Source organism: Sitophilus oryzae, unplaced genomic scaffold (genome assembly GCF_002938485.1).
Source record: "Sitophilus oryzae breed Bouriz unplaced genomic scaffold, Soryzae_2.0 scaffold_1604_pilon_pilon, whole genome shotgun sequence".
Taxonomy (NCBI): domain Eukaryota; kingdom Metazoa; phylum Arthropoda; class Insecta; order Coleoptera; family Curculionidae; genus Sitophilus; species Sitophilus oryzae.
Genome location: NW_022146286.1, coordinates 893,527 through 920,126, shown reverse-complemented (window position 1 = coordinate 920,126; position 26,600 = coordinate 893,527). Strand labels below are relative to the sequence as shown.

Sequence of the window (26,600 nt, the reverse complement as noted above, 5' to 3'; positions counted from 1 at the left end):
GTAGAGTGATCTGAAAGGAAGCGAAAAATGCAATAACATTCAGGGTGTTCTATTTAAAAAAAATCATTCCGATCCACTCACACTTTTTTGAGCCACCCTATAGAAGTTAAAATATTTTCCAGAAATACATCCTCGTACATACTTTAGGTTTGCACTTAAACAAAATTCCCAAGTTTTTTATTTTAGGAGCTATAGAAGCCCGACACACTATTGCCGGACCCTGTATAGCGCATATAGCTTTTCCAATTTTCGTGATCGGGAAACAGTTTTGCAATACCGGGATTAGCACCTATAATTCCGGGATTCAGGGATTGCTTATCAGAATGAGATACTTAATCTAAGGAAATACTTAATAAAATACAGCTACATAGATCAAAAAGAAAATGAGAAAATAGCTTTATTAAAATAGACAAAACAAAGTAACATTCATATAATTAGTGATTTAAAAAAATCAATTCTTGAAGAAAAATCCTGATAATTTCGTCCTTAGAGGCCCTAGAGGCCTCCTTCGAGGGTGTCATCCTGTAGCCTGTCTCCAATTTTGCCGAAATCGACCCACATTTTTCTTCAATATCAAATCCATAGTCCCACCCTGATGAAGATGCAAACGAAACGTCACGCGTCGCATCCAACTTTGCAGGGTGGGACCGTGTGCACCATGGCTCACATAGCCTACCCACAACATTTGGTCGCGATCGGACGACATCAACTTTTGACGTTTCTTACGTCAAAACTAATTGTCACAGTGATACACCGTCAAGTTGGCCTTGGTCCAATCTATCGACATACCAAATTTAATTTAAATCGAGTTTCACTTTAAAAATCTACGTTTGAAAATTTTGGTTGGGGGTTGGAACCTTTGGTGTTACAACAGCCAACTAAAACACCACAATACAGCAAAACTCTTTACTTTTGCACGGGACATGCGTTTCGCTAACTATGTGCATCATCAGCAGAGGAATAAAATTCGAAAAAGTAAAGTAAAGATTTCAGTTAACGTCTGCTTTTTGCTGCCAGGGCTAATCTGGACGGGGCCTACTTTGTTTACGCGGAATCCGAACCGCGGTCCTCGGCCATATCATGGTAAAAGGCCTACCGACTTAGGAAGTGTCTAAATCAACCATAGACTTAAAATAAAATATAGACTGAGCATCTCATTCATAAATAGCTGGAACATGCGGTCAGACACTGTCTTGTTATTGTTTTAGGTTATAACGAGTGCGACACGAGCGATAGATAGGTTGTCTCTGTCGTAACGGTCGTTCCCTGACGACTCTACCGAGAAACACAACACTGTCTTTCGTTTCTCAAGTACACCTGAACTCTCCGTATCATAGCCGGGTAATTGTTTTATTTTAATGAAGCTATAATTAAATTAAAAATATATCGTATTTAAACTTTTTTATATTTTATTAAGATTTAGGCTTTGATTTAGGACAGGTTTTTTAAATAAAAGTTTAGAAAAAACGTCTTAGAGTCCAAAAAGGATAAAAATAATAAAATACACGTTATAGAAGAAATTTTAAAATCGAAATTACGTAATTTTTGAAATTAATAATAAATTATTAATTTTAGTCAAACATTTACAACCCCTAATATTAATCAAAACAGGATCTATTCCACAGATATAATAGAATCGGCGACAGGGAGAGAAAAAATATGATTGTTGTAATTTTTTTCTGGTTAAGTGATGTCTTATGTAAATTAGAGAAAACATAAATCTGTTCCATTGAAGCAAGGAAGGTGATAGGAAGTGGATAAAATGAAAACTACATTTATTTAACTCGGTACTGTCTTTATTATACCGGGTGCGTCCCAAAAGTGGCTCATCCCCATAATTTTTTTATATTTTCAAATAAAAAAACAAGATTTATTATGTTAGTACATGACATAAATTAGGATTGATTGACGCATTCAATTGTTTTTGGTCACTTCCTGTTTCACCGGAAATGACTATAACTTTTAATTTTTAAACGGCATCCTTGGTATATTTCTACTTTATTCGATAGAAAATGACACTCTGAATAGAATGACACATCATATGTCAACTTTTGACATTCTCGCATATGGTTTAATTGTAATTGTAACACGCGGTTCATAACGACAATTTCACTCGAAATACCAAGTGTGTGGTATCAATATATTCATAAAAAAATGCTTTTTCCAAATATGCTAATGAGTCACCCTTGTTCCATTTGAAAAAATTGACATATGTATGATTAAAAATACGATTTGTACATCTTTTAACCGGCCTAGACAAGACACGAAACCCATTAGACGATCAAAACTATTTTTCCAAGGCTCCTTGATTAAAACTTAGTGTTTTTAACAACACCATGGCACCCTGGATTGAAATTTAAAATAGGATTTGTTTTTAAGCGACAATGTCAAAAGTTGACATATGATATGTCATTCTATTCAGAGGATCATTTTTTATCGAATAAAGTAGCAATATACCGAGGGTGCCTTTAAAAATCAAAAGATGTAATCATTTCGGTGAAACAGGAAGAGACCAAAAACAATTGAATACGTCAATAAATCCTAATTTATGTCATATACCTACTAACATACAAATCTGTTTTTTTTACCTGAAAAAATAAAAAAGTTATAGGGGTGAGCCACTTTTGAGACGACCCGGTATATTAAAAAATATTGTTTCATAATGTAATATCATTTTAAAATTCTTGTATGTTATTTTAGATTCTGAAGATAATTTTAGAATAAACCGGAATATATTTTTAATAAAAACATTATTAATTATTAACAGGGTTATAATTATGATTTTGTTACAATGTAAGTAAGTAAATAATGTAATGTAAGAGAAAAAATTCAGATTTTACATTTTACTAAAATATTATCTAAATAAGCGCCTTTCTACAACAACGCCACTGACTCCCAATGGGTAAATTGAGAGTTGCCTACCGGTCAAAAGTCGTTTCAAGACTTAAATGGATTATTTAAGTCAAATTTCTTGCAAATTTGGCACTGGCGAACCATATTTTATAGTTCTTGAACAGAAAAAGTCAATAAAATAAACACTTAAGCACTACAAGCTAAGAAAATGCGTTAATACAGCCGGGGAGATAGCGGCAACAAAGCTTTACCGCACACGTGCGACACGTACTACAAGGTAATAAATGAATGAATAGGCTCCCTCGCCTCTAATCGGTGTTGTCATATTGTAAAGAACTTATCCTTTTTAAACAGTATCCGACTTATAATTTAGTAGTATAAGGACTATTTAATACATCTCTGGAATATTAAAACCTACTTTATTAAACTGTAGTATTAATATCTCAATATATGTGTATAACAAGAAAAAAAATATTGATAATATTAAAGACGTGACAACATAGGCTGGATGAGGAAGGCTCGGTCGACTGTACCCAGAAGTAAACATGTGTACAAAAAATATTGTCTGTCCGCGTTGAGATGTAAATAGTGTAGTCTATATTTTATTTTAAGTCTATGAAATCAACTCTTACTCACGAGATATCCGATCTCATCCGGCCTCGAACCGGCGTGAATGAGCAGTGTGTATCAAGATTTTACACTTTTCCCTTGAACAACAGCACGATACAGAGTTTCGAACCGGCCACCCGTCCATCCACCAGTATCGCCTTACGTCGCTTAACGTCGGTGTTCTAATGGGAACCGGTGTTTCAACGTAGCTAGGCCGTTGCTAAAAAAATTAAAATAAAAATAAAAATTCGAAAAGATCTCAATCATGATGGTTAACGAAACGCGCCTCCAGCGCAAAAGTAAAGTGTTTCGATGTATTGCGGCGAATTGGTGTTTTAAATTTTGCAGCGATAATTTATTAATAAACACATTTGCCTAATCAAATAAAAATGCTCAACGTTTCAGGGGTATTTCCCACCACAAAGGTTATTATTCTAAGAAAATATTTTATTCCCAGCTTTGGTTTCAGAATAAAAATTCAATATTATTATAATAGTACTATGTAGCGTACTTTCAAGGTGACAACCTGAAAAGAAACACTTTAATTCTGTATTTAATGACCCCTACATTCGAATTTACACGTAATCAATAAACAAGTAACTAGGTTAAAAAATATGCAAATTCAGCCCAGCTTTGATTAGAACAAATATGGTATGGGAATGAATTTACATAAATCCGTATTTATACATGCTATTAAATCAAATTGATTTTACCTCTGCAAAATGCATAAAAAAGATGGTTGAAAATTCAAATTTCAATATCATTCATATTATCATTCCAGAAATTTTAAAAGCATTGAAATTGATTCAAATGATCTCAGGGCTTTGACAAGAGTCAATATCTGAGAAGGCTTCACAGAGGCTAGTTCTCCATCTCAGATATCAGTTTATGGCACGAATGGTCGTTGTCTCGGCGCACTCAGTGATGAGGTGTTCTGGTGTTTCCCCATTTTCCCCAGAGAATCTGCATTCGCCGTTGTTTCTTAGCTTCAATCTACTTAGGTGTTCGTTGGGGACAACGTCCTGTTAAAAACCGCGTGACAATCCGAAGATTGTTCTTACTTAAATCAAGGAAAATCCTTGATTTTCTCGCCCGTAAGTTCTGAGAAATTTCTTCTAGTGTCTTACACCGTTGGAGAATTCCCATTCCTGGTTACGGATGGAGTTTTCCAGGTTCTTGAGTTCCGCTTTAAGTTGGTTTCCACTTGGGAAGAAGAACGGTTCTGGTCCAGTTAGTGGAGTGTTCGCTCACTCTCTAGCTAGATCGTTTGCTTTTTCATTGCCTTCTATCCTTTGGTGAGCTGGTACCCAGAATAGGACGTTATTATCTTGGCTGTACTTAAACTGCCGTTAAACGGTAGCTTATTAAAATGCCGTTAATAGGTATGACGTCGTTGATGTGACGCACTTGACGGCTTTATGAAATTTAGGAATTTTATAAGGACTAACCAACGCTATCCACCCCACCAAATAACCAACTTAACCAAAGCAACTAAACTCGACACTGATAAAAAATATAAAAAACAAATATAAATTAGTAAAAATTAACCAACCGCACCAAATAACCAACTAACCAATGAATTAACTCCTTCCAAATAACCACGCTAACCAACCCGCCAAATAACTAAACCAATCCAACCAAAAAGAGTGAAAAATTCAATAAGATCACGCTATAAGCAAAAAAAATATAAAGAAGTCTTGGTCGGCGTGAGATTTGAACCACGGACCATTCGCTTACGAAGCGATAGCCTCAGCCACTGACCCACAGGTGCTCTTGCAAAATGCTTAAAGCTAGGCATTACTTTCCGCCGACATGAACGACGTCACAATATCTATTAACGGCATTTTAGTAGGCTACCGTTTAACGGCTGTTTAAGTATATCGTATTATCTTTGCCTAATTTGTTCAGCTTCTCTATGCATTCTTTCACCAACTTCGAATTGATGATTACTGAGTTGATCGCTTTTAGTGCTGCTTGGCTATCGGATAAAATGGATATTTCTTGTTTTTGATAGTTCATATTTAAGATAAGTTGTACGCATCTTTCGAAAGTGTAGATTTCTGCCTGAATGATGATGAGGTGGGTGCCCACTAGTTCTGAGTAGGTATTTAGGTTTCGGTCCAAATACTCCTCCTAAGTATACCACGTTATGATATGATTTTTTACCACCTGAGCAAACGTTTCTCTTTTCCTATCCTTTTTATAGCTCAATACTAGACAGGTGTTGTACATTCTTGGTATATCATCCAGTCCAATCCCTCAAAAGGGGTGTTCAAGGGTTTTGAGCTGACAAATCTCATAGTACAGTTTCTGACAATGACCATTCTAATTATTGTCGCATTGACATATCTACCGACGACAATGGGCAGTAGTATTAGGACTACAATGACCATGCAAATGGTCTTTCAGGTCATGAAGATAACAGCAGCAATGCGGAGGTTAGTCAATGGAATTGGTCCGTGTATACCCGGTGCGTCTCAAAAATGGCTCACCCCCTATAACTTTTTTATTTTTTCAGATAAAAAAACGAGATCTGGTATGACATAAATTAGGACTGATTGACGCATTCAGTTGTTTCTGGTCACCTCCTGTTTCACCGGAAATTACTACAACTTTTGATTTCTTGGTATTTTTTACTTTATTCGATAGAAAATGACATTCTGAATAGAATGACATATCATAAGCCAACTTTTGTTATTCTCACTTTATAAAAAACAGTGTTTTAACATTCAATCTAGAGAGCCCTGATTATGTTAAAAACGCTAAAATTCTTAATTAAGAAGCCTTGGAAGAATAGATTTGATCGTCTAATGTTTTTAGTGTCTTGTCCAATCGTATTTTTAATTATATCTGAATTTTTTCAAATGGAACGAGGGTGGATCATTAGCATATTTGGAAAAAGCATTTTTTTACTAATAATTTGATACCACACACTTGGTATTTGAAGTTAAATTTTTGTACGAACTGCAACTTATAATTTCAAATAAACCATATGCGAAAATGTCTAGGTATATGATATGTTATTCTATTCAGACTGTCATTTTCTATCGAATAAAGTAAAAAAATACCGAGGGTGCCATTTAAAAATTTGAATACGTCAATCAATCCTAATTTATGTCATATACTAACATTCCGAATCTCGTTTTCTTGCCTAAAAAAATAAAAAAGTTATAGGGGTGAGCTATTTTTGAGACGCACAGGTAGACCGCTTTAAGAAAAACAGATTTGATTTCAATCTGTTGTCTGAGAAAAGTCCATATGCCAGAAACACAGAATCTATCAAAAAAAAATTGAAAATCATAGAATCACATCAATAAAAAAAATATGTATTATGTATGCTACATATATAACTGCGAAAAATGAAGTAATTCTCTAATAATTCCAAAAGAATATATATGAGGTAAAAAGTGAAATCAGATTCTTATGTAATATTTAGTATACTAATTGGGTAGAATTATTAAGAATTAGTGTCAATGAATAACGGAGTCAAACTAAACCGGTTTAAAAATTCCAAAAGAAAATAAGAAATAATTATATATTTGGATTTTTTCATTTGCAGATTGACTAATAGGAAGTATGACAATACAAAAAACAAAAATTCCAACGCCATTTAAAACTAATTATTCAAAATGTAACACGTCCTCATTACAAGTAGTGTATAAATAATGACCAACGACTTTCCAAAAAACAACAAATATTAAGTATTTTCAAAGTTGGTGTTTCCCAGAGTTACTTCTATATGTATACTTTGGACAGAATGATAAATTTGTACGGTCGTGGACTTTGAGAGAAATGTAAAATCAATGTGAATCATTTAGAGTAAAAAAATTGGAAAACTTGCACTATTTGATTAATTTGCGCTTTCTTCATTTCCAGGTTTTCAAACATAACCTCAATCTACTGCAAAATGCATTGTAGTCACGTTCAACACGGCTTAAAATATAGTACTATACCGGGTGTTTTTCAAAACCCCTATAACTTTTTTATTTTCAGATAAAATAGCGGAGATTTCGTTTGTTGTACCTATATGATATTTCAGCATTTAATCACAAGAATAAGTAGTAAATAAAAGTGGAAATACGAGAAAACATATATAATTAGTTAATTCTAAGTGAAATTTATAATAATTGATTGTTTTAATACACGTAACATATATTACATAGTTACTTGCTTGTGCAAAGTTATTTCCTTATTTCTCTCAATTTTTGACCGAGATCTACCTACCTTAAAATTTTCATGCATTTTAAAGTTTTACATATTGTGTTTTCGAGGACCGATTTCGATGATTTTTTAAGCAATTTGTAGCTAAATTATTTGACTTTTTAGTATCTCTTTCTAAATTAAAAATGAAAGTTGGCATCTGTACGAGGGAAAACAAAATGTTCATGTTTTGGTGAAAGCTTGAAACACCCTGTGGAGTACCGTTAACGAAGCAAGGAATTTAAGAATAATATTACCATCTAGGTGTACCTTTTCTCGATAATTTGTTTTTTGATTCATCTCAATAATTTCTTTTTGAGATATTCGCTTTTGAAGAAGACACTAACATTTTTTCGTATTTTTTTACAATAAAACCGTGCCTTTGCTTTTGGCCCTAGTCAACAGACCTATAAAATAGCATTTATGATTTATGTAATGTTACTGACTTTGAAAAATCATATTATTATTGTCTGTTGGGCAGTTACTCTAGCTGATATGGTTAACTCCAAAACTTGATCTCTACCATGATCAATTAAAGCAGCAATAGCTCAAGAGCTAGTACTTCAGAACTTAAAATCATCCCTACTAGAGTAAACATCAATAAACAACGATATTGTGACTTTTCAATGACAGACACAAAAACAATAAATACACAATAGTATATTAAACAACGAGTTTCGAAAACGGCGTTTTGCACATGAGTTCGACAGTTTGTTGGCTCGAGCCGCAGGCAAGAGCCATAAGTCGAACGAGTGTACAAAGAAGTTTTTGAACGAGTTTTTTACGCTATTTTTTCTACGACTACAAATTAGCAGCAGACTGACTCAGTTTTTGCCAGTTTTGTGGAATAATTTGCGATGTAATGATGACACTTTTCTGACGGCTGCGTTGTGTTTGGCGTTTCACCCATATACATATAACTTTATATACTCAGCCTAATCTCTAAAAAGTGAAGCCCAAACAGTGAAAGAGAAATATGGAATTCTGCATAAGTCTATTTCACCCGGATAGTCACTTAATTGCGCATGCCTTACCTGAAGAAGTTTTCATTGGTCCGTGTTTTTAAAGGGAAGTGGTTGACTGACATTTCACCTAACCTTCAATTTTATTTATAATTTTATTATTTATAACACATTATCATGGAGTTGGAAAAATATCAAAAAATAGTTGGAAACAATAAACTAAACAAAATCACTCTTTTACACGTACAAATAAAAAGTAATCCAAACAGAACTAAAACTACAATCAATCGGAGTTTGGCGCAATCGCAGTTCAATCGATATCCGGGTGAAATAGACTTATGCAGCATTAATATGGAGCTGAGTTATGTTGTCTTTTTCTTACGGCACGGAAACAGCACACGGGGTTAAATAGGGAACACTGAGTATACAGGGTGTTTCAAAACAAATGCGAAAAACTTCAGGGGGTGATTCCTTGTTAAAAATAAAAGGTAGTTTGCTTTATAAATGTTGGGTCAAAAGTCAACCATTAGGGAGATATCGCGGAACAAAGATGGCGGAAAAATAATGTTTTTATTTTTTATCTTGAAAACGAAAAGCGATAGACTAATGAAATTTTATAGAAGCATTACTGTTATAAAAACACACTTTCTGGTAATTTTTTACTTTTTTAAAATGAGTGGAAGGGGTTGAAATAAACTACCCCTATCATTCTTGTTAACGAAATTTAAAGAAAAATCTTATCAAACACATGCAAGATGCATTAATTTAGATAGTTTAGTTGATTTAGAAACTTTTTATCTCTTGTGTTTTTTGATAAAAGTCACCGATTTGAAATTAAAAAATAAAATGTAAAGCATTACGTGTCAGGACAAAAAACATTTTTTAGATAAAGAATCTAGTTGGCTGCTGTAATTTTCTTAGGAAAAAATCTAGTCGACCGCTGTCACTTTTAGGATGTTTCTAATATTATTTAATTTGACATACTCTACTGCAATACGTTATTATCTTACGATCAATTAATTATTCCGAAGCCTTTTTTCTTTATCTAAAAATGTTTTCTGCCCTGACATGTAATGCTTGACATTTTATTTTTTAATTTCAAATCGGTGAGTTTTATCAAAAAAACGCAAGAGATAAAAAAGTTTCTAAATAAACTGAACTATCCAATTACTTTTTTGCATGTGTTTGATACGATTTTTCTTTAAATTTCGTTAACAAGAATGATAGGGGTAGTTTATTTCAACCCCTTCCACTCATTTTAAAAAGTGAAAAATTACCAGAAAGTGTGTTTTCATAACAGTAATGCTTCCATAAAATTTCATTAGTCTATCTCTTTTCGTTTTCAAGATAAAAAATAAAAACATTGTTTTTCCGCCATCTTTGTACTGCGATATCTCCCTAATGATTGACTTTTGACCCAACGTTTATAAAGCAAACTACCCTTTATTTTTAACAAGGAATCACTCCCTGAAGTTTTTCGCATTTGTTCTGAAACACCCTGTATATAGTTATATGTATATGGTTTCACTTAAATATTGGAGGTTAAAAAGGTTAGAAATTGACACATGTTGTGTGCACTAAGAGTAAGCGTTGAACACAAAAATTGCACACTACAAAATTTGCGCACGGTGTGTGAAAAAACGTCACTTTCAGATTGACTTTAGCGTGCGTAGAAAAAAACAATAAATACAAACAATAATAACTAAACGTTCTCTAAACCTGTGTGAGTACATATTATCAAAGCAAAACCTCTGAAGGCGGGTAAGGGGGACAAATAACTCACAATGAGTTAGAGTGTGTGAGTTTATGTGTGTGATTTTGTGAGTTATTTGTCCCCTTACCCGCCTTCAGAGGTTTTGCTTTGCTAATAAATACTATTTTTATAAGTGTGTTGATGAGGACCCAAAATCAAAGCTAAAATTCAGGGTTGGCATGATTTGCAAATGATTTTAAATCATGATTTAAATCAAGGGATTTTTTTAATTTTAATCATGTGATTCAAATCAAAAAATCAACTTTTTTAAAATACTTTACAATAAATATTTGTACACTCGTTTAAATTAACGCTTAATATCAGTTTAATAATATATTTTTGTACTTTTATGCTTAGGCGTAAAAGTGCTTTACTTTTATGCCTACGCGTTGAAATGACAAAAATTAACACTCTTGTGACAGTTGAAAAGAAATCCTTTTGATATGGAACGAGCGACTTTTTTAGGGGAATATATTGGTGAGCGATGTAGGAAAATGACAACGCGCTGTAGAATTGTTAACGTATCTGGTAGAGTTATGAAGATTTAGCCATTTAGGATAGGACTTTAAATGCAAATAAGTCTTAATTGTTTAAAAATCCAATTTAAATGTTTTCGATTAAAATCAAAAAAATCATATTTAAATCAAAAAAATCTGATTTAAATAAAAAAAACTGATTTTTTTTTATTTTTTTAAAAAATTATGATTTTTTCCAACCCTGCTAAAATTGCTGTAAATCGTTACTGTCTTATTCAAAAGCTGTAAATATCTGCAATCAAAAAATAAAGCTAATGAGATGAGCCAAAAAACAAACTATCGAGAAAAGACGTACCTAGATGATAAAATAATTATTAAATTCCTTGTTTTGTTAACATATTCCACAGGGTGTTTCAAACTTTCACCAAAATATCAACATTTTGTTTTCCCTCGTATAATTGACAGATGGAAATTTTCATTTTCAAACTTAGTATACGTAAAAACTCTATGTTATAAAAACGGCAATGATTTTGCGTGCAAAGTTTTATATTTAGTACACACGTTGTTTTTTTCAGGGCTTGTCAGGACCATGGAAGGACAATTTAAGGAAAATCGAAGAGCAAATTTAAAGCTACATCTTCATAAACACATAACAAATACAATAGACTTTAGGCAATTAGTTTAATAAAACTACAAAATCTAAACTAATAATTACCAAAGATTTTCAATGTATCTAGATTAATTAAGACCCAATTTATTTTATAACTGCCATATTTAAGTTCTACGCATATTTCTTAATACTAGTCAAAGAAATTTACCTATTTATTACAACTATTAATACATAGATTTACATTAAACGAGATAATATAATAAAATTTAGTGCCACAACAGTAAACGACATAAACCAATACCAAATTATCTAGTCAAAATTAAAGTCATAATATCTTGCTCAAAATAAGACAGTTAAATAAAATAGCCGTATTTTTGAGATGGCTGTGATAGCTCTTCCCTCGATTGCTGCAGCAATTAAGACGGGTGTAGCACTAATTGGAGCGGGAAAAATTGCAGTGTTGCCATTCCTGATAGCAGCAATTACATATTTCCACTATGATCAATTTGATCCCGAAAATCGACCGGTAAGTTTTTTACGTAATAGTTATAACAGTTAAACATTAAAGGTACATTCAGAGCGTCGAGCGTCGCGTCCGCGTGTCGAAATGGAATCAATTCACTTAACTTAAATTAGACTGTTCAGGCAGACAGCGTCGCGTTTGGCGTTGCGCTAGCGTCCGCCGAGCGTCGGGGTTCGAGTTCAATGGGGCGGACGCGACGCTCGACGCTCTCAGCCTGAATGTACTGTAATCCTTTTATATATCGTAGTTTTAGTGACTCCAAAATAGTTAAATTTGTTTTTTATTTGTTGGATCTGGGTAAAAACAAAATTCTGGTTTTGTTTATTTAGGATTGGTCGACGTTTCGACAAATATATTGTTTTCCTCAAGATTACACTTATTTAAAATTTAAAACCCTCCATCACTTTCCTTAAATATATTCCCGTATAGGCATCACAGTTCCCTCTCAGAAACCAAATATTGCCAAAATTTAAAATCTCGGAAACTCTAGAAAACGTTAATTTCTTTCCAAAAATTAGCCCAATAGCGTGTTTTTTCTTCTTCTTCTCCTTCTTTGTAGATTAGAACCAAGTCCTGTGTTTTCGTGAAAAATGCCCTATGAACAGTTGGGATGATGAAGACCAGCTTTCATACCATTTTATAAGTGGTCGTGTCATCCAAGCTGTCGAGGTGTGTTAGGACGTGTTTCCTTAGCAATTTTCGCTAATCGGTCATCCGGCATTCTGTTTACACTCTCTTTAATATTTTCACACAACAGTTCTTTTATTTATAATATTTTTTTAAATAACGGCTGAAATGTGAACAACTTATAAGCTTGCTTCATCTACGTAACCGTAGATGGAGATCAAGCAAAGTAGGGTTCTATACAAAATAAAAATAGTATACAGGTAAGTAAAAAAGCTTTGACCCCTAAAAGTGTACTAATTTCTGCATTAAGTTCATTCTGTCCGAAGTAAACAACCATCCTACTAGTGATGGGCATTATGATTCTTTGAATCGAATCACACGATTCATTTTCTCATATTGAATCGGCTCCTATGATTCGTTCATTTTAACGAACCACATGCATAATTTATATTTCATAAAAACAAGAATCTAACTAGCACTACAGGCGATAATTTGGCCGGATAATTACTTAAGGGACAAGAAAAAGAAATATACAGTTCTTTCATTTGTTTTTTAACACTTTCTGGCACTGGCGCAATTGGATTGATTTTTTATTTTACCAATAATATTAAATTATCAATCCAATTCATATATAAACTATTTATTAAAGACTTCTTAATACCAATTTAATATTTTTAGAGCCATATATTAATTCTGATTTAATAATCATAATAAATCGTAGACAATCGCAAGTCAATCGCATGATCGAAAAGAAAAAATGGCGTCCAGTTGGCTTGGAAATGAACATCGATGACATTCCCCATATAATTTTACATATAAAATGACAGCGATCTATATTTTATAACCCTCGCTGACTCCTTTTTTTATCATATTGAGCAGAGACCAACAATATTTATTTGGAGTTGCATAAAAACACGATTTCGTCTTTTAGTCCGACATTAATTTAATGGTTTATAGTCGGTAATATATTATTTTAACAAAAATACTAACGTGAACATTAAATACCTTACAGATACTTATATGATGACAGATACCTTACAGAAAAAAACTTATTTATACTGTGTGCTTAGTACGGGACTAAACACAGTATAAATAAGTTTTTTTCTTGTAAATAACTTTTTTGTCGTTTGCATTTTATGCCCATGATGCTTGTTTAGGGCTTTTGTTGTCTAAATATTGGTGCCTGACTCATGCTTTTATCACGCCCGCCGCGTTGTAGAAACGAACGATCGCATTGTGATCCGATTCAATTCTCACGACTCTTTTTTACGGCTCATAGTTCAAACCTTATGGATCCGTGCTGGCCACGATTCAATTCAACGAACCGTATTGTAAGCAATTAATCAATTCTCATGACTCTTTGAACGAACGATCGCATTGTGATCCGATTCAATTATCACGACTCTTTTTTACGGCTCATCGTTTAAATCTTATCGATCCGTGCTGGTCACGATTCAATTCAACGAACCTTATTGTAAGCAATAAGTCATTCTCACGACTCTTTGAACCAACGATCGCATTGTGATCCGATTCAATTCTTACGACTCTTTTTTAAGGCTCATCGTTCAAATCTTATGGATCCGTGCTGGTCACGATTCAATTCAACGAACCTTATTGTAAGCAATGAGTCATTTTCACGACTCTTTGAACCAACGATCACATTGTGATCCGATTCAATTCTCACGACTCTTTTTTACGGCTCATCGTTCAAACCTTATGGATCCGTGCTGGCCACGATTCAATTCAACGAACCGTATTGTAAGCAATGAATCAATTCTCACGACTCTTTGAACGAACGATCGCATTGTGATCCGATTCAATTCTCACGACTCTTTTTTACGGTTCATCGTTCAAATCTTATGGATCCGTGCTGGTCACGATTCAATTCAACGAACCTTATTGTAAGCAATGAGTCATTCTCACGACTCTTTGAACCAACGATCGCATTGTGATCCGATTCAATTCTTACGACTCTTTTTTAAGGCTCATCGTTCAAATCTTATGGATCCGTGCTGGTCACGATTCAATTCAACGAACCTTATTGTAAGCAATGAGTCATTTTCACGACTCTTTGAACCAACGATCACATTGTGATCCGATTCAATTCTCACGACTCTTTTTTACGGCTCATCGTTCAAACCTTATGGATCCGTGCTGGCCACGATTCAATTCAACGAACCGTATTGTAAGCAATGAATCAATTCTCACGACTCTTTGAACGAACGATCGCATTGTGATCCGATTCAATTCTCACGACTCTTTTTTACGGTTCATCGTTCAAATCTTATGGATCCGTGCTGGTCACGATTCAATTCAACGAACCTTATTGTAAGCAATGAGTCATTCTCACGACTCTTTGAACCAACGATCGCATTGTGATCCGATTCAATTATCACGACTCTTTTTTACGGCTCATCGTTCAAATCTTACTGATCAGTGCTGGCTACGATTCAATTGAACGAATCGTATTCCAAGCAATGAATCGAATCTTACGATTCATTTTTAATACTCGTTCAAATGAACGACTCGTTCAATCTTTGTCCACCTCTACGTCCTACTTTGCTGGATCCTTCGATTTATGATGATCTTCAGATCAAAGGATCCAAAAAAAGTCGGCTTGATGATGGGAATAAATTCCCGAAACCCGTTGTACCCGTTGTTGTATCTGCGAAGCATTTTTCCCAGACGTTCGTTTTAAAGCAGCGTATCTCCAATACAAACAGAGATAATGTCGTGATCTTTGAATAAGAAGACTAAGGAAGGAGCATATCAAAAATCTTAGGTACACCGCGATGGGCCTCAAATATGGCCGACTTAAATTCCGGTTTATCAGTGTCGTTCTAATTTTATTTAAAAAATGTGAAACTATGATGTAGGGTAGACGTGGGATAGACTCAATAATTTGTTGTTTTATTTTACGGCGTGAATAAATGTTGGTAGTTATTAAAATTGTTATAAAAATATATAATTCTAATAAAAATAGATAAGTTATAATAAGTATTTATTAACACAAACATCCGATACGCTACTGAAGCAAGTCAAATTAACGTATCTAAATTCTTTGACATCTAATCTTTGACAAGTAATAAATAAAAGCTAAAATGCAAGAAAAATATATAATTTAGTTAATTTAAGTGAATTTCATAAATGATCGGTTTACTAAACGTATGTATATTATATAGTCCCTTACTAGCAAAAAGTTGTTCCATTATTTCACTCAATTTTTGCCGAGATCTACCGAACGCTACACAACCAACTATTTTATAGTCTTTTTTGATAAATCGCCATAGTGTCACTGTTAATTTAAGTTCTGCCACAATTTCCATCTAGATTTACTACCTTTATACAACTATCAATAGTAGAATAAATAATAAATAACATAAAATAAGCTCCGTAAAGACTGACAAATCCACAAAATTTCAAATCAAATTCAAATGTGTCAAATGAATCGTCAAACAGAACTGTCAAGGATCCCCACCCTAGAGTGCTTTTATGGTGCTTTTTCCGCCCACCATGCATGAATACATGGATAGCATTATGCTCCTTCCTTAGTCTTCTTATTCAAAGGTCGTGATTAAAAAAACAAAATGCTCACAAAAGATGAGGCTACAATGTGATTTGATTTAGCAATAGCTACTACAGCTGCTTCGTGTTATTGTTGTGCCCTGCATATGCTCAAAATAAATTCGGAATAAAAATTTCTGACGTAGCATCCGTTAAGAAGGAATTAATTTACAGTTTTAAAAAAATCATCAAAATTTAATGAGCGGTTCGCGAGAAATCGAACTTTGAAAGTGGGACTAGTTTTTAGTGGCCGTTTTTTTTGCGGGTAAGTGTATTTTAATTTAATAATTTCCCTGTTTTAGGTCGACAGAGACCCAGATCCATCGTACGACTTCGTGGTGATCGGTGCTGGTTCTGCCGGATCGGTCCTCGCTAACCGACTGTCCGAAGTACCGCAGTGGAAAGTGCTTCTACTCGAGGCGGGAGGCCATGAAACTGAAATATCGGACGTGCCAATCCTCAGTTTGTACTTGCACAAGAGCAAATTGGATTGGGGTTACAAGTGAGTCTTAAACTGATAATAAAATTATATGCCGTGATCTACGTAGCGTATTTCCCAGCGAAATCGAAGTTAGGAAATCAGGAAAAGTTTCTATATTAGGTACTTACTTGAACACGGAATAATTCTTCTACGTCTCATTATTTGTTGCAGTTGCAAAATACTTTGGCTTACCTGAAATTAAAAATAAATGTTAATATACAAAGTCTGTTCACAAATTAGTTTTAGTTATAAGAGGGTTGTCTTTTATATTTTGCATATTGGAACATAGTAGGCTGTCAACATACATATATCAAATGTCAAAATAACTGTCATGTTTAGTTAACTTAATGCTTTAGACCGCTTAGTTTAAAGCTGTATCTAAACTGAATTTTTGTAGTTGACGAGTTAGTCGAAAAATGGAATTAGACCGAGAAAAATTTTCGCGTAATATTTTGTTTACAATTTTCAAAGACATTTATTTGTCTCAACAAGAATGCATTGTTGAGTTGCTTTCTGTTGTTTTTATTTTTTCAGATACTTAAAAACGAGATTAGGTATGTTAATATATATGACATAAATTAGGATTAACGTATTCAATTGTTTTTGGTCACTTCCCGTTTCACCGGAAATGACTACAACTTTTGATTTTTAAATGGTACCTCGGTATTTTTTCACTTTATTCGATAGAAAATGACACTTTGAATAGAATGACATATCACATGTCAACTTTTGACATTTTCTCATCTGGTTTATTTGAAATTGTAACATACGGTTTACAACGACAATTTGGCTCGAAATACCAAGTATCGTAGGATTGCGGTACCAAATTATTCGTAAAAAATGCTTTTTCCAAATATGCAAACGAGCCACCCTTGTTTCATTTGAAAAATTGAGATATGATTAAAAAAACGATTTCGGCATCTTTTAACCGGCCAGGACAAGACACGAAAAACAATAGATGATCAAAACTATTTTTCCAAGGCTCCTTGATTAAAAATTAGTATTTTTAACACAACCATGGGCCATGGCACTCTAGATAGAAATTTAAAATATGATTTTTTTGTAAGCAAAAATGTCAAAAGTTGGCATATGATATATCATTCTATTCAGAGTGCCATTTTCTATCTGATAAAGTAAAAATACACCGAGGGTGTCATTTCAAAATCAAAAGTTGTAGTAATTTCCGGTGAAACAGGAAGTGACCAAAAGTCATACAAAATAACGTTTTTTTTATCTAAAAAAATTAAAAAAGTTATAGGAGTGAGCCACTTTTGAGACGCACCCGGTATAGGTATCCATTACAAAAAAAACAAAACTTTTTTTGGGGACACTGTAGAACTCAATAGGTTTGTTCCAACCCGCCGCAGAACTGTCACCGAACGATCACGCTCGTGCGCAGTAATTCAAATGTGTTCCAACCGAGATTTGACGGTTATCGGACGATCCTATTTGCGTACCAACCTACCTTGGGATCGTTTAGTTACGATTTTAGAACGGTAATTTCGGTACATGGTCCAAATTGAGAACTGTTTGGGTTGGTTGACTTGCGCATTAAAGCATATTGGCAGGGATTATCGATTTTTAATAGCTGATTCTGGTCCGGCGGCGTCCGGCTGATGCTTCTGTCGTGGTTATTTTTTACGAATTCGAATACGTGTGCGTTATATTTTTGCTTGTAAGTTTGTGTGGAGTAAATCGTTCGGAAATTTTAAATTGTACACTTTCATAATATATCTATAGAATATATAATAATTAAGGATGAGGGACGATGGTATGACTGATTTCTTTACCTCCACTTCAGATAGTGACAATTTGGAGTTGCTGCCTAGTGAAAGGGTGAAAAATGAACAATATTTAGGTAAGCTTTAATCGTATTTTCTTGTTTCCTCGAACAAAAACAAAAACCGATCGATACACGCACGCTTGACACTTTTGGCAGTTCCGAAAACAATCCATAAAGCGTTCCAACGTGGATACTTTTTGCACCATCACGAAACTATTCGAAGTCCGCGCATGCTAACAAAGTGCAAGAAAACCGATTCGAGTACGATTTCGAAACGATCCCGAAAGGCTGGTTGGAACAAACCTAATATATTCTTTCAACACCGAGTAATTTCTAAAATTAAACTAATTCATCGTTTCAGAACTGAACCTCAACCAACAGCTTGCCAAGCCATGGTAGAAAACAGATGCAGTTGGACAAGAGGAAAAGTTCTAGGAGGATCAAGTGTATTAAATACTATGTTGTACGTTAGAGGCAATAGAAGAGATTTTGATAGGTATTGTAGATATTTTGATAATTGTAGATATTTTGATAAAATATTAACTAGATTCCTTAAAAAAAAATAGATACGAAAAATGTTGGAAAAATTCTATTAAACATAGTCACGAACATATACAGGGTGAGTTTCCTACGATGTTCTCTATGGGTATCTCGGAAACTACCGAAGATAGAGAGTCGGTTAAATGGGGAAAGAATTTCAGTTTTGTGGGGTCATAAATATGCGCCTAAATTTTTTGCGATTTTTTAAAAAGTTCATGGCTTACTAGATATTTCGAAAAAAACAAATTTTGGCTATTTTAAAAATTGTGGCTAATTCCATTATAAGGTATTTTAGACAAAAAGTTTTCAGATAAAAGTTGTAGATAATCACATCCTTAATGAGACTGTGTCCTCCGTTTTTTTCTAAAGCCTGTCATTTTTGAGATATGACACAAACATGTTTTTTTAAATGGAAACCATAGCTGGCCATGACTTCATAAAAAGCGCCATTTTTTAAGCTTTTCAGCGATATAAGCTATAATATGTTTTTTTTTTCGAAAAATTACAGAGTTATAGCCAATTCTTATAATTTTTAAATTATTTCACTTAGTTAGCCATGGAAACAAGTTTAATCATCTTTGCTCTCAGAAATGTAAAGCTGTCACATCCAAACTTTGTAAATTAAAATAAACAAAATTTGTAAATATGAATTTTTCAAATGAAGAAAAGCGTGTAGGATTATTGGTTCAACCGTTGATTGAAAGAATTCAATCAACGGTTCAACTTTTCTTGCCCATACACTTTGGCCATACATTGCATGCATTTTGTTATAATGAAAGTCATGTTGGAAGCACTCTATTGATGCGCGAGTATCTACAAGCTCTTCTTTACTTGAAAAATTCATATTTACAATTTTTGTTTATTTTAATTTACAAAGTGTGGATGTGACAGCTTCACATTTCTGAGAGCAACGGCGATTGAACTTGTTTCCATGGCTAACTAAGTGAAATTGTTTAAAAATGATAAGAAATGGCTATAACTCAGTCATTTTTCGAAGAAAACATATTATAGCTTAAAAAATGGCGGTTTTTATGAAGTCATGGCCAACTATGGTTTCCACTTAAAAAAATATATGTTTGTGTCATATCTCAAAAATGACAGGCTTTATAGAAAAAACGGAGGACACAATCTCAGTAAGGATGTGATTATCTACAGCTTTTATCTGAAAACTTTTTGTCTAAAATAGATTATAATGGAATTAGAGACAATTTTTAAAATAGCCGAAATTTGTTTTTTTCGAAATATCTAGTAACCCATGAACTTTTTTCAAAAATCTGAAAGGCGCATATTTATGATCCCACAAAACTGATATTCTTTCCCCATTTAACCGACTCTCTATCTCCAGTAGTTTCCAAGGTACCCATAGAGAACATCGTAGGAAACTCACCCTGTATTACATAATAGATTTTTTTTAAATATTTTATATTATCAGTATTTAAAATAAACTATTTATAACATTTTGTACTCTTGCGTTACTATAATTCAAGTTTTTCTGTGTGACTGCATATTAATTCGATACTGTTTACAACTAGATGGGCATACTATTGGGGTAATACTGGATGGTCATATGAAGAAGTTTTACCATACTTTAAGAAGAGTGAAGATCAGCGAAACCCATACTTAGCAAGGGATGCCAAATACCATGCGACAGGTATGTTATTAGTTTCTATATACCACTATCTTTTCATGTACAAATAAGGTTGATATGAATATGTTACGGCTAAAATGGGGATAGTTTTTATAATTACGTTAGTGATGAGTAAAATTTGCCTTGGTCTTGTACAAAAAGCAAGACCAAGACCGACCTTCTTCTTCTACTTATGCGTGAGATCTAGTCGATCTGTTAGTTTTAAGGTTGCCCCTGCAGGAGTTCTTGGGAGATGAACTGATAACTGTCTTTCCATATTTTTGGATGTCTTCCCGGCTGTCTCTTACCCACCGATTTCTCTTCAAGAGCTATGCGTGGAAGCTTGTTTTCTTCCATGTGTTTTACGTGTGCGCATCATTGTCATTTTTCTTTGTCTACCCCTTATCACTACGTTCTGTATTTTAAATTACTGGTTTAATTTATTGCAAATAGTGTTTGGCCGACTTTTGCATACAATTTTAAAGGAAGCAACGCCCTGACTCGTTTGCAAGTCAGTAGATTTGTACTATCTATGTAAATATGTTTGGGTTTAGTGTTTCTCTTAAATACCCATCTACTGTTGTAACGGCTTAACATCTCAATAATTCTTTGTTGTAGGTGGATACCAAACAGTTCAAGACTGTCCTTACAATACACCTTTAGGTATTGCATTCCTCCAGGCAGGTCAAGAAATGGGATACGATATTAGGGACATTAATGGGGAGAAACAAACTGGATTTGCTTTATGGCAAATGACGATGAGACGCGGTTCAAGGTAAACAGAGTTTTAATGCCAAAAATGGAGACCAAAAAACTCAATTGAAAATTGAAACTGACAAGTATCAATAAACTTTATAAAGAGTGAGTCTTAAATAGGTGGAAATATTTTTAGGGGTGGTATATTTAATTATTTCTCGAAAAAAAAATTGAAAATTTGGAATTTTTTGGAAATTTTTTAAATTTTTAGTTAAAAAACATAATATATCCATAATATGGCAACATAGGTAGTAGATTAAAGTTACAAGAAAGAAAACCCAGAAATGATCCAGCGCTTTTCAAAATGTAAGGGAAAACTCATGTTTTTTAATTTTCCAAGTAAAATACTTCGGTTATTTTACGGATTTTCTTGAAAAAATGGCAAAGAGAAAATATCGTCCCATTGCTGCCAAAAGTCACTAACTTACTTTTTATTACTTCCGAGAAAAATGCGTCTAAAGATGAATTGCATTGCATAAAGATGTTATAGTTAGTAACTATTCGGTATTAAAATAAAACATAAATAGCCAGAAATCTTAGTTAATTACTTTTACAATCGATTATCCGCTTCAAAACATAGTTAGTGATTGAATTTGGTTGTTCGGAAAAATGTTAGTTATAATGACTTTTGGCAGCAATAGGACGATATGTTTCTTTTATCGAGATCTACTAGCCCTGAAAATATTTGCATTTATTTAAGACCCATCCTGTCTATTACAGGTCTCACCTACAAAGAGTCATTTTTACTCAGAATAGAATATGCTATTTTTTCCAAACGTCACAAATAATGTTTTAAATAACTTTAAACGTTGCAAATGATATAGAAAAGATACTTTGTAAGCAAAGACATTATAAATATAGACCGAACATCTCATTCATAAATACTCGTTGGTAGTGTATCAAACATTCCAATGTGTCAAACAAGGACAGAAGAGATAGAGAAGTCTAAAATTTCCGACCCCGGCAACTAGGCGCATTTGGATTGTTCTAATGGCCAGTGGCGTATCGTTTTTTGGAACGAATTTCATTAGTAAAGTAAAAGTAAAGTAATTAGTAAAATGTTTACTCCATATTAATATACTACATTAACACTTTTTCGTCAGATGAGTTTTGTTATAAGGTCTAATATAATAATATAATTAATATCCCACATATACTTATGTTGAAACGTTAGTAGGTAGTTTTTCGAAAATCGCTCCAACATCAATTTTCAATTTAAACTTTCAGTTAATTCTATATAAACTTTCAGTTACTTTTGAATATTTACAGGGTGACTCAGGCTTCCAGAAACAGTTCTATATTAGGTTTGTGGTTGGTGACTTTTCTTTCAATTTTTTTCAGAATATGCAGGCAATGGTAAAGCACATTTTAGACATTTTTTGTAAACATAGGTGGCCGGAACATATTTTCAAACTAAAGTTGTAGGTTTGCCATTAAATTTCCATTCCAGAAATACCTAGGGTTGCCACCTGTCCTTTTTTGAAAAAGGACAGTCCTTTTGGGAATAACTTGTCCTTTTGACTTTTTTGACTTAAAAAGTCATTTTTATTTACGTATTTTCCCTGAAAATTACCTACAGCAAACAGAAATATTATTTTCGTCCGAATTTAATTAGAGATGTTATAAAACTTATAAATAAATTTTTTCTTGTTTAGAATAGGCAACATTATTTAGAACTTCCCGTTTAATCTCAAATGATAATTTAGGTTTTAGTTTTTCCTTTTTGATCTTAAAAAGAACTTTTTAAAATTAGTAATTAGTAACGATTTAGTTAGTTCGCAATCGATAGCTTCCTGTAAAGTACTATGTAATAGTTGTTTAATCTTGTATTATTAATAACTTCCTATACCTAAAATCAATATTTAATGAGAAAATTGTGTTTTTTTGAAAATATAAGACAAGATTTGACTTTCGGCCTTCTTCTTGTATTATGATGGCTCTGATACGAGGCAATTACCTTTTAGTCTCTCAATAGAAGGCATTTATCATTAAAAGTATCAAATCTGTGTGCTACAGTATGGGATTTCTGTCGCATAATAATGAATATTACGTTTATTTACAAATCCATTACTTTTTAAAGGTAGCTTCATCAGACAATCAAATTTTAGTTAAATGTCCCAATCTTCATGAACTGTATTAAGCATATGTATTGCGGTTTAAATCACCCCGAGAATCACCCTGTATGTTGACAAAAATATTTGAAAATGTGCGTTACAATGGCTTCCATCTTATGTAAAAATTGAAATAAAAAATTGCAAACCTAAAACGTAATAGGTAAAAAAGCTTTTTGGAGGCCTGGGTCACTCTGTATATAGGTATGTATAAAACTAGTAGCCTAAGAATTATTTACAGTTCGTCCCATTCTAAAAAAAAAGGTAAACACACCGTACAAATAACTCTAGGAAGAGGTATTTGTACGGTGGTAAAAAATTGTTTAAACGAGGCCGAAGAGGCAGATATCACAGCAGATATAATAATGCAATAAAATGTAAAAAAGGGCGGGTAAACACCTTTGTTTATTTGTTGAGCAAAATTCTTTTAGAATATCGTATATAATGACCAAAATATGACGCAATTTTAAGAAAAAAAATGTCACTTTCTGGCTTATAATAAAGTTTCAAATGCAACGTTTATATTCAAATTTGTTATGATCTACAACAGTTAAGTAGTAATTGAGACGAATTATAATTCAATTACCGGCTACTACGTTCTTGTTATAATAGCTCAAAATTCAATAAATATAATTAGAAATTATTTTAATTGTGAGAGGCTCCCTTGTGGGACGCCTATGTACGGCGATTACGGGGCGGCGGAAACAATACCCACCTGTGAAAAGACAAATTCGGGTAATTTGAGCTTATTTTTCCACACATTTGACACTGTCGTACCATATTGAAAATTCGCAGATTCAAAAGTACGTTAAACAAAAGCAAAAACTACTGAATAACACTGAAAAGTTCACTTCGGACTTGATTCCGACTTCAAACACACCGTAAGCTAAACGTAGTACGCTATAACGGACCCAGGGCCGTCGCGAGGGGTGGTGGGACGGACGGCTCATTTCATTCTGGAAGACTAGCAGCGAGGTTGCCAATAGTTCTAGACAGGTTGCCAATAAGTTCAGCACATTAAACAGTAAACATGTCCTTTAATAGTAACGCATATATCCTCTGGTTAATAACATATTATTACGTATGCTTCTTTAAAAATAAATTATTAATTTAATTAAGAAATTGAGATTTATTGATATCCGGTGAAGGTTTTAAAGTCACCTTTTCTGCAAATCAAACTAAGTAGATAGGCGCAAATTTGAGATGTGGCAATGTCACCTTCTCTATCTCAGTTGGTTTTTACAGTACGTAGTCAACCTCCGATTGTTTGATCGGGTTAAAATGCAAAATGTGATATCTGTTCTTCCTAAATCTATGTTTGTAAGTAATTATATATCGGGAAATTATGATTACACTCATTTGACATTTTATGTCAGTCACATATGATATGTCATTCTATTCAGAGTGTTATTTTCTATCGAATAAAGTAAAAAAATACCGAAAGTGTCATTTCAAAATCATAAGTTGTAGTCAGTTCCGGTTAAACAGGAAGTGGCCAAAAAGAATTGAATACGTCAATCAATCCTAATTTATGTCATATACTAACATTCCAAATCTCATTTTTTTATCTGAAAAAATAAAAAAGTTATAGGGTTAGCCACTGGGTAAGCCACTTTTGAAAAATACCCGATATAGGCGCTCAGTTGGAACCGACCAAGTGTAACAAAACTAACCGAGCGTAACTATGGAATTGGACTGTCTATATACTTAGGATTCTTTTACTTATATTAAAACATTCAACAATATGAATGAGTATTCTCACCAACTTATTAATTTTAGATGTAGCACAGCAAAAGCCTTCCTGAGACCTATTAGATTAAGAAAAAACTTCCATCTATCTTTGTACAGTCACGTAACAAAAATTTTGATAGATCCCACTACAAAACGGGCCTATGGAGTTGAATACATTAAAAATGGAGAAAAACACGTAAGTCATAAATATAATATATCAATTTTTACTTATACTTGAGCTAAAAAATTTATAAATTTTAATATTAATAAATATTATAAATTATGAAACAATATATACCGTAACCGTATGATCGAAAAAAAAATCCGTCCAGATCATAGACTTAGAATAAAATATAGACTGAGCATCTCATTCATAAATAGCTGGAAGATGCGGACAGACAACGTCTTGTTATTGTTGTGTTATTGTTTTTGGCTCTAACGAGTGCGACACGAGCGATAGATAGGCTGTCTCCGTCGTAACGGTCGTTTCCTGACGGCTCTGCCGCCCAACGCAACACTGTCTTTTGTTTCTTCAGTGCACCTGCACTCTCTCTCCATTATCATAGGCGGGTATTTTTTTTAATTTTAATGAAGCTATAATTCAATTAAAAATATATCGTATTTAAACTTTTTTATATTATTAAGATTTAGGATAAAGAAAATAGTTTAATATAAAAGCAAAGTTTAGGGACTTAGAAAAAAATACGTCTTAGAGTCTAAAATGATAAAAATAATAAAGTACGTGTTATAGAAGAAATTTTAATAATCGAAATTATTTAATTTTTGAAATTGATGATAAATTATTAATTTAATAAAATATTAATTTTAGTCAAACATTTACAACTCTAATATTAATCAAAACAGGATCTATTCTATAGATATAATAGAACAGAAAGAGAAAAACTTTATAATTGTTTAATTTTTTTCCGGTAAAGTGATGTCTTATTATGTAAATTAGAAAAAACAGGAATCTGTTCCATTAAAGCAAGCTTTTAGGAAGTGAATAAAATGAAAACTACATTTATTTAACTCGTTACTGTCTTTATTATAGAGTAAATAATGGTAATGGTGACTATACTTTTATTCAATGGAAATATGCACCAAATTCAAACAAATATAAAAGGCATGAGTATAAACAGTATTACTACAGTAATATTGAACATTGGTTCAAAAATATTACATTAATATAATACAATATTACTGTAGGTATTACTGTCAACGTGCAAGCTTGTTTGAAGCTTGATGTATTTGTATGCGCTTGGTACATCTTGGCGTTGGAAAATGTATAGAAAAATTATTAAGAAAAACTAGTACGTAATGGGGAGTATATCTTGATATACAGAGTGGTCGGAATTGTATTCAGGGAAACTTTGGCAGCATAATCTGCAAATAAA

At 33.2% G+C, this 26,600-nt stretch overlaps 2 protein-coding genes across 2 annotated transcripts in view; one reads left to right on the top strand and one right to left on the bottom strand.

Moving 5' to 3' along the window:
- The window catches only part of LOC115879988 (flotillin-2), a 398,348-nt gene that overhangs the window by 134,268 nt on the left and 237,480 nt on the right, over window positions 1-26,600 (bottom strand). The gene's annotated exons all lie outside the window — the stretch shown is intronic.
- The window catches only part of LOC115879979 (glucose dehydrogenase [FAD, quinone]), a 52,242-nt gene that overhangs the window by 10,770 nt on the left and 14,872 nt on the right, over window positions 1-26,600 (top strand). The window contains exons 2-7 of the mRNA XM_030897052.1: window positions 11,429-11,989; window positions 16,480-16,679; window positions 18,803-18,937; window positions 20,514-20,632; window positions 21,227-21,383; window positions 25,255-25,402. Of these exons, the coding sequence (XP_030752912.1) occupies window positions 11,843-11,989; window positions 16,480-16,679; window positions 18,803-18,937; window positions 20,514-20,632; window positions 21,227-21,383; window positions 25,255-25,402 (906 nt within the window). The 5' untranslated portion in view covers window positions 11,429-11,842. The remainder of the gene's footprint in view (window positions 1-11,428; window positions 11,990-16,479; window positions 16,680-18,802; window positions 18,938-20,513; window positions 20,633-21,226; window positions 21,384-25,254; window positions 25,403-26,600) is intronic.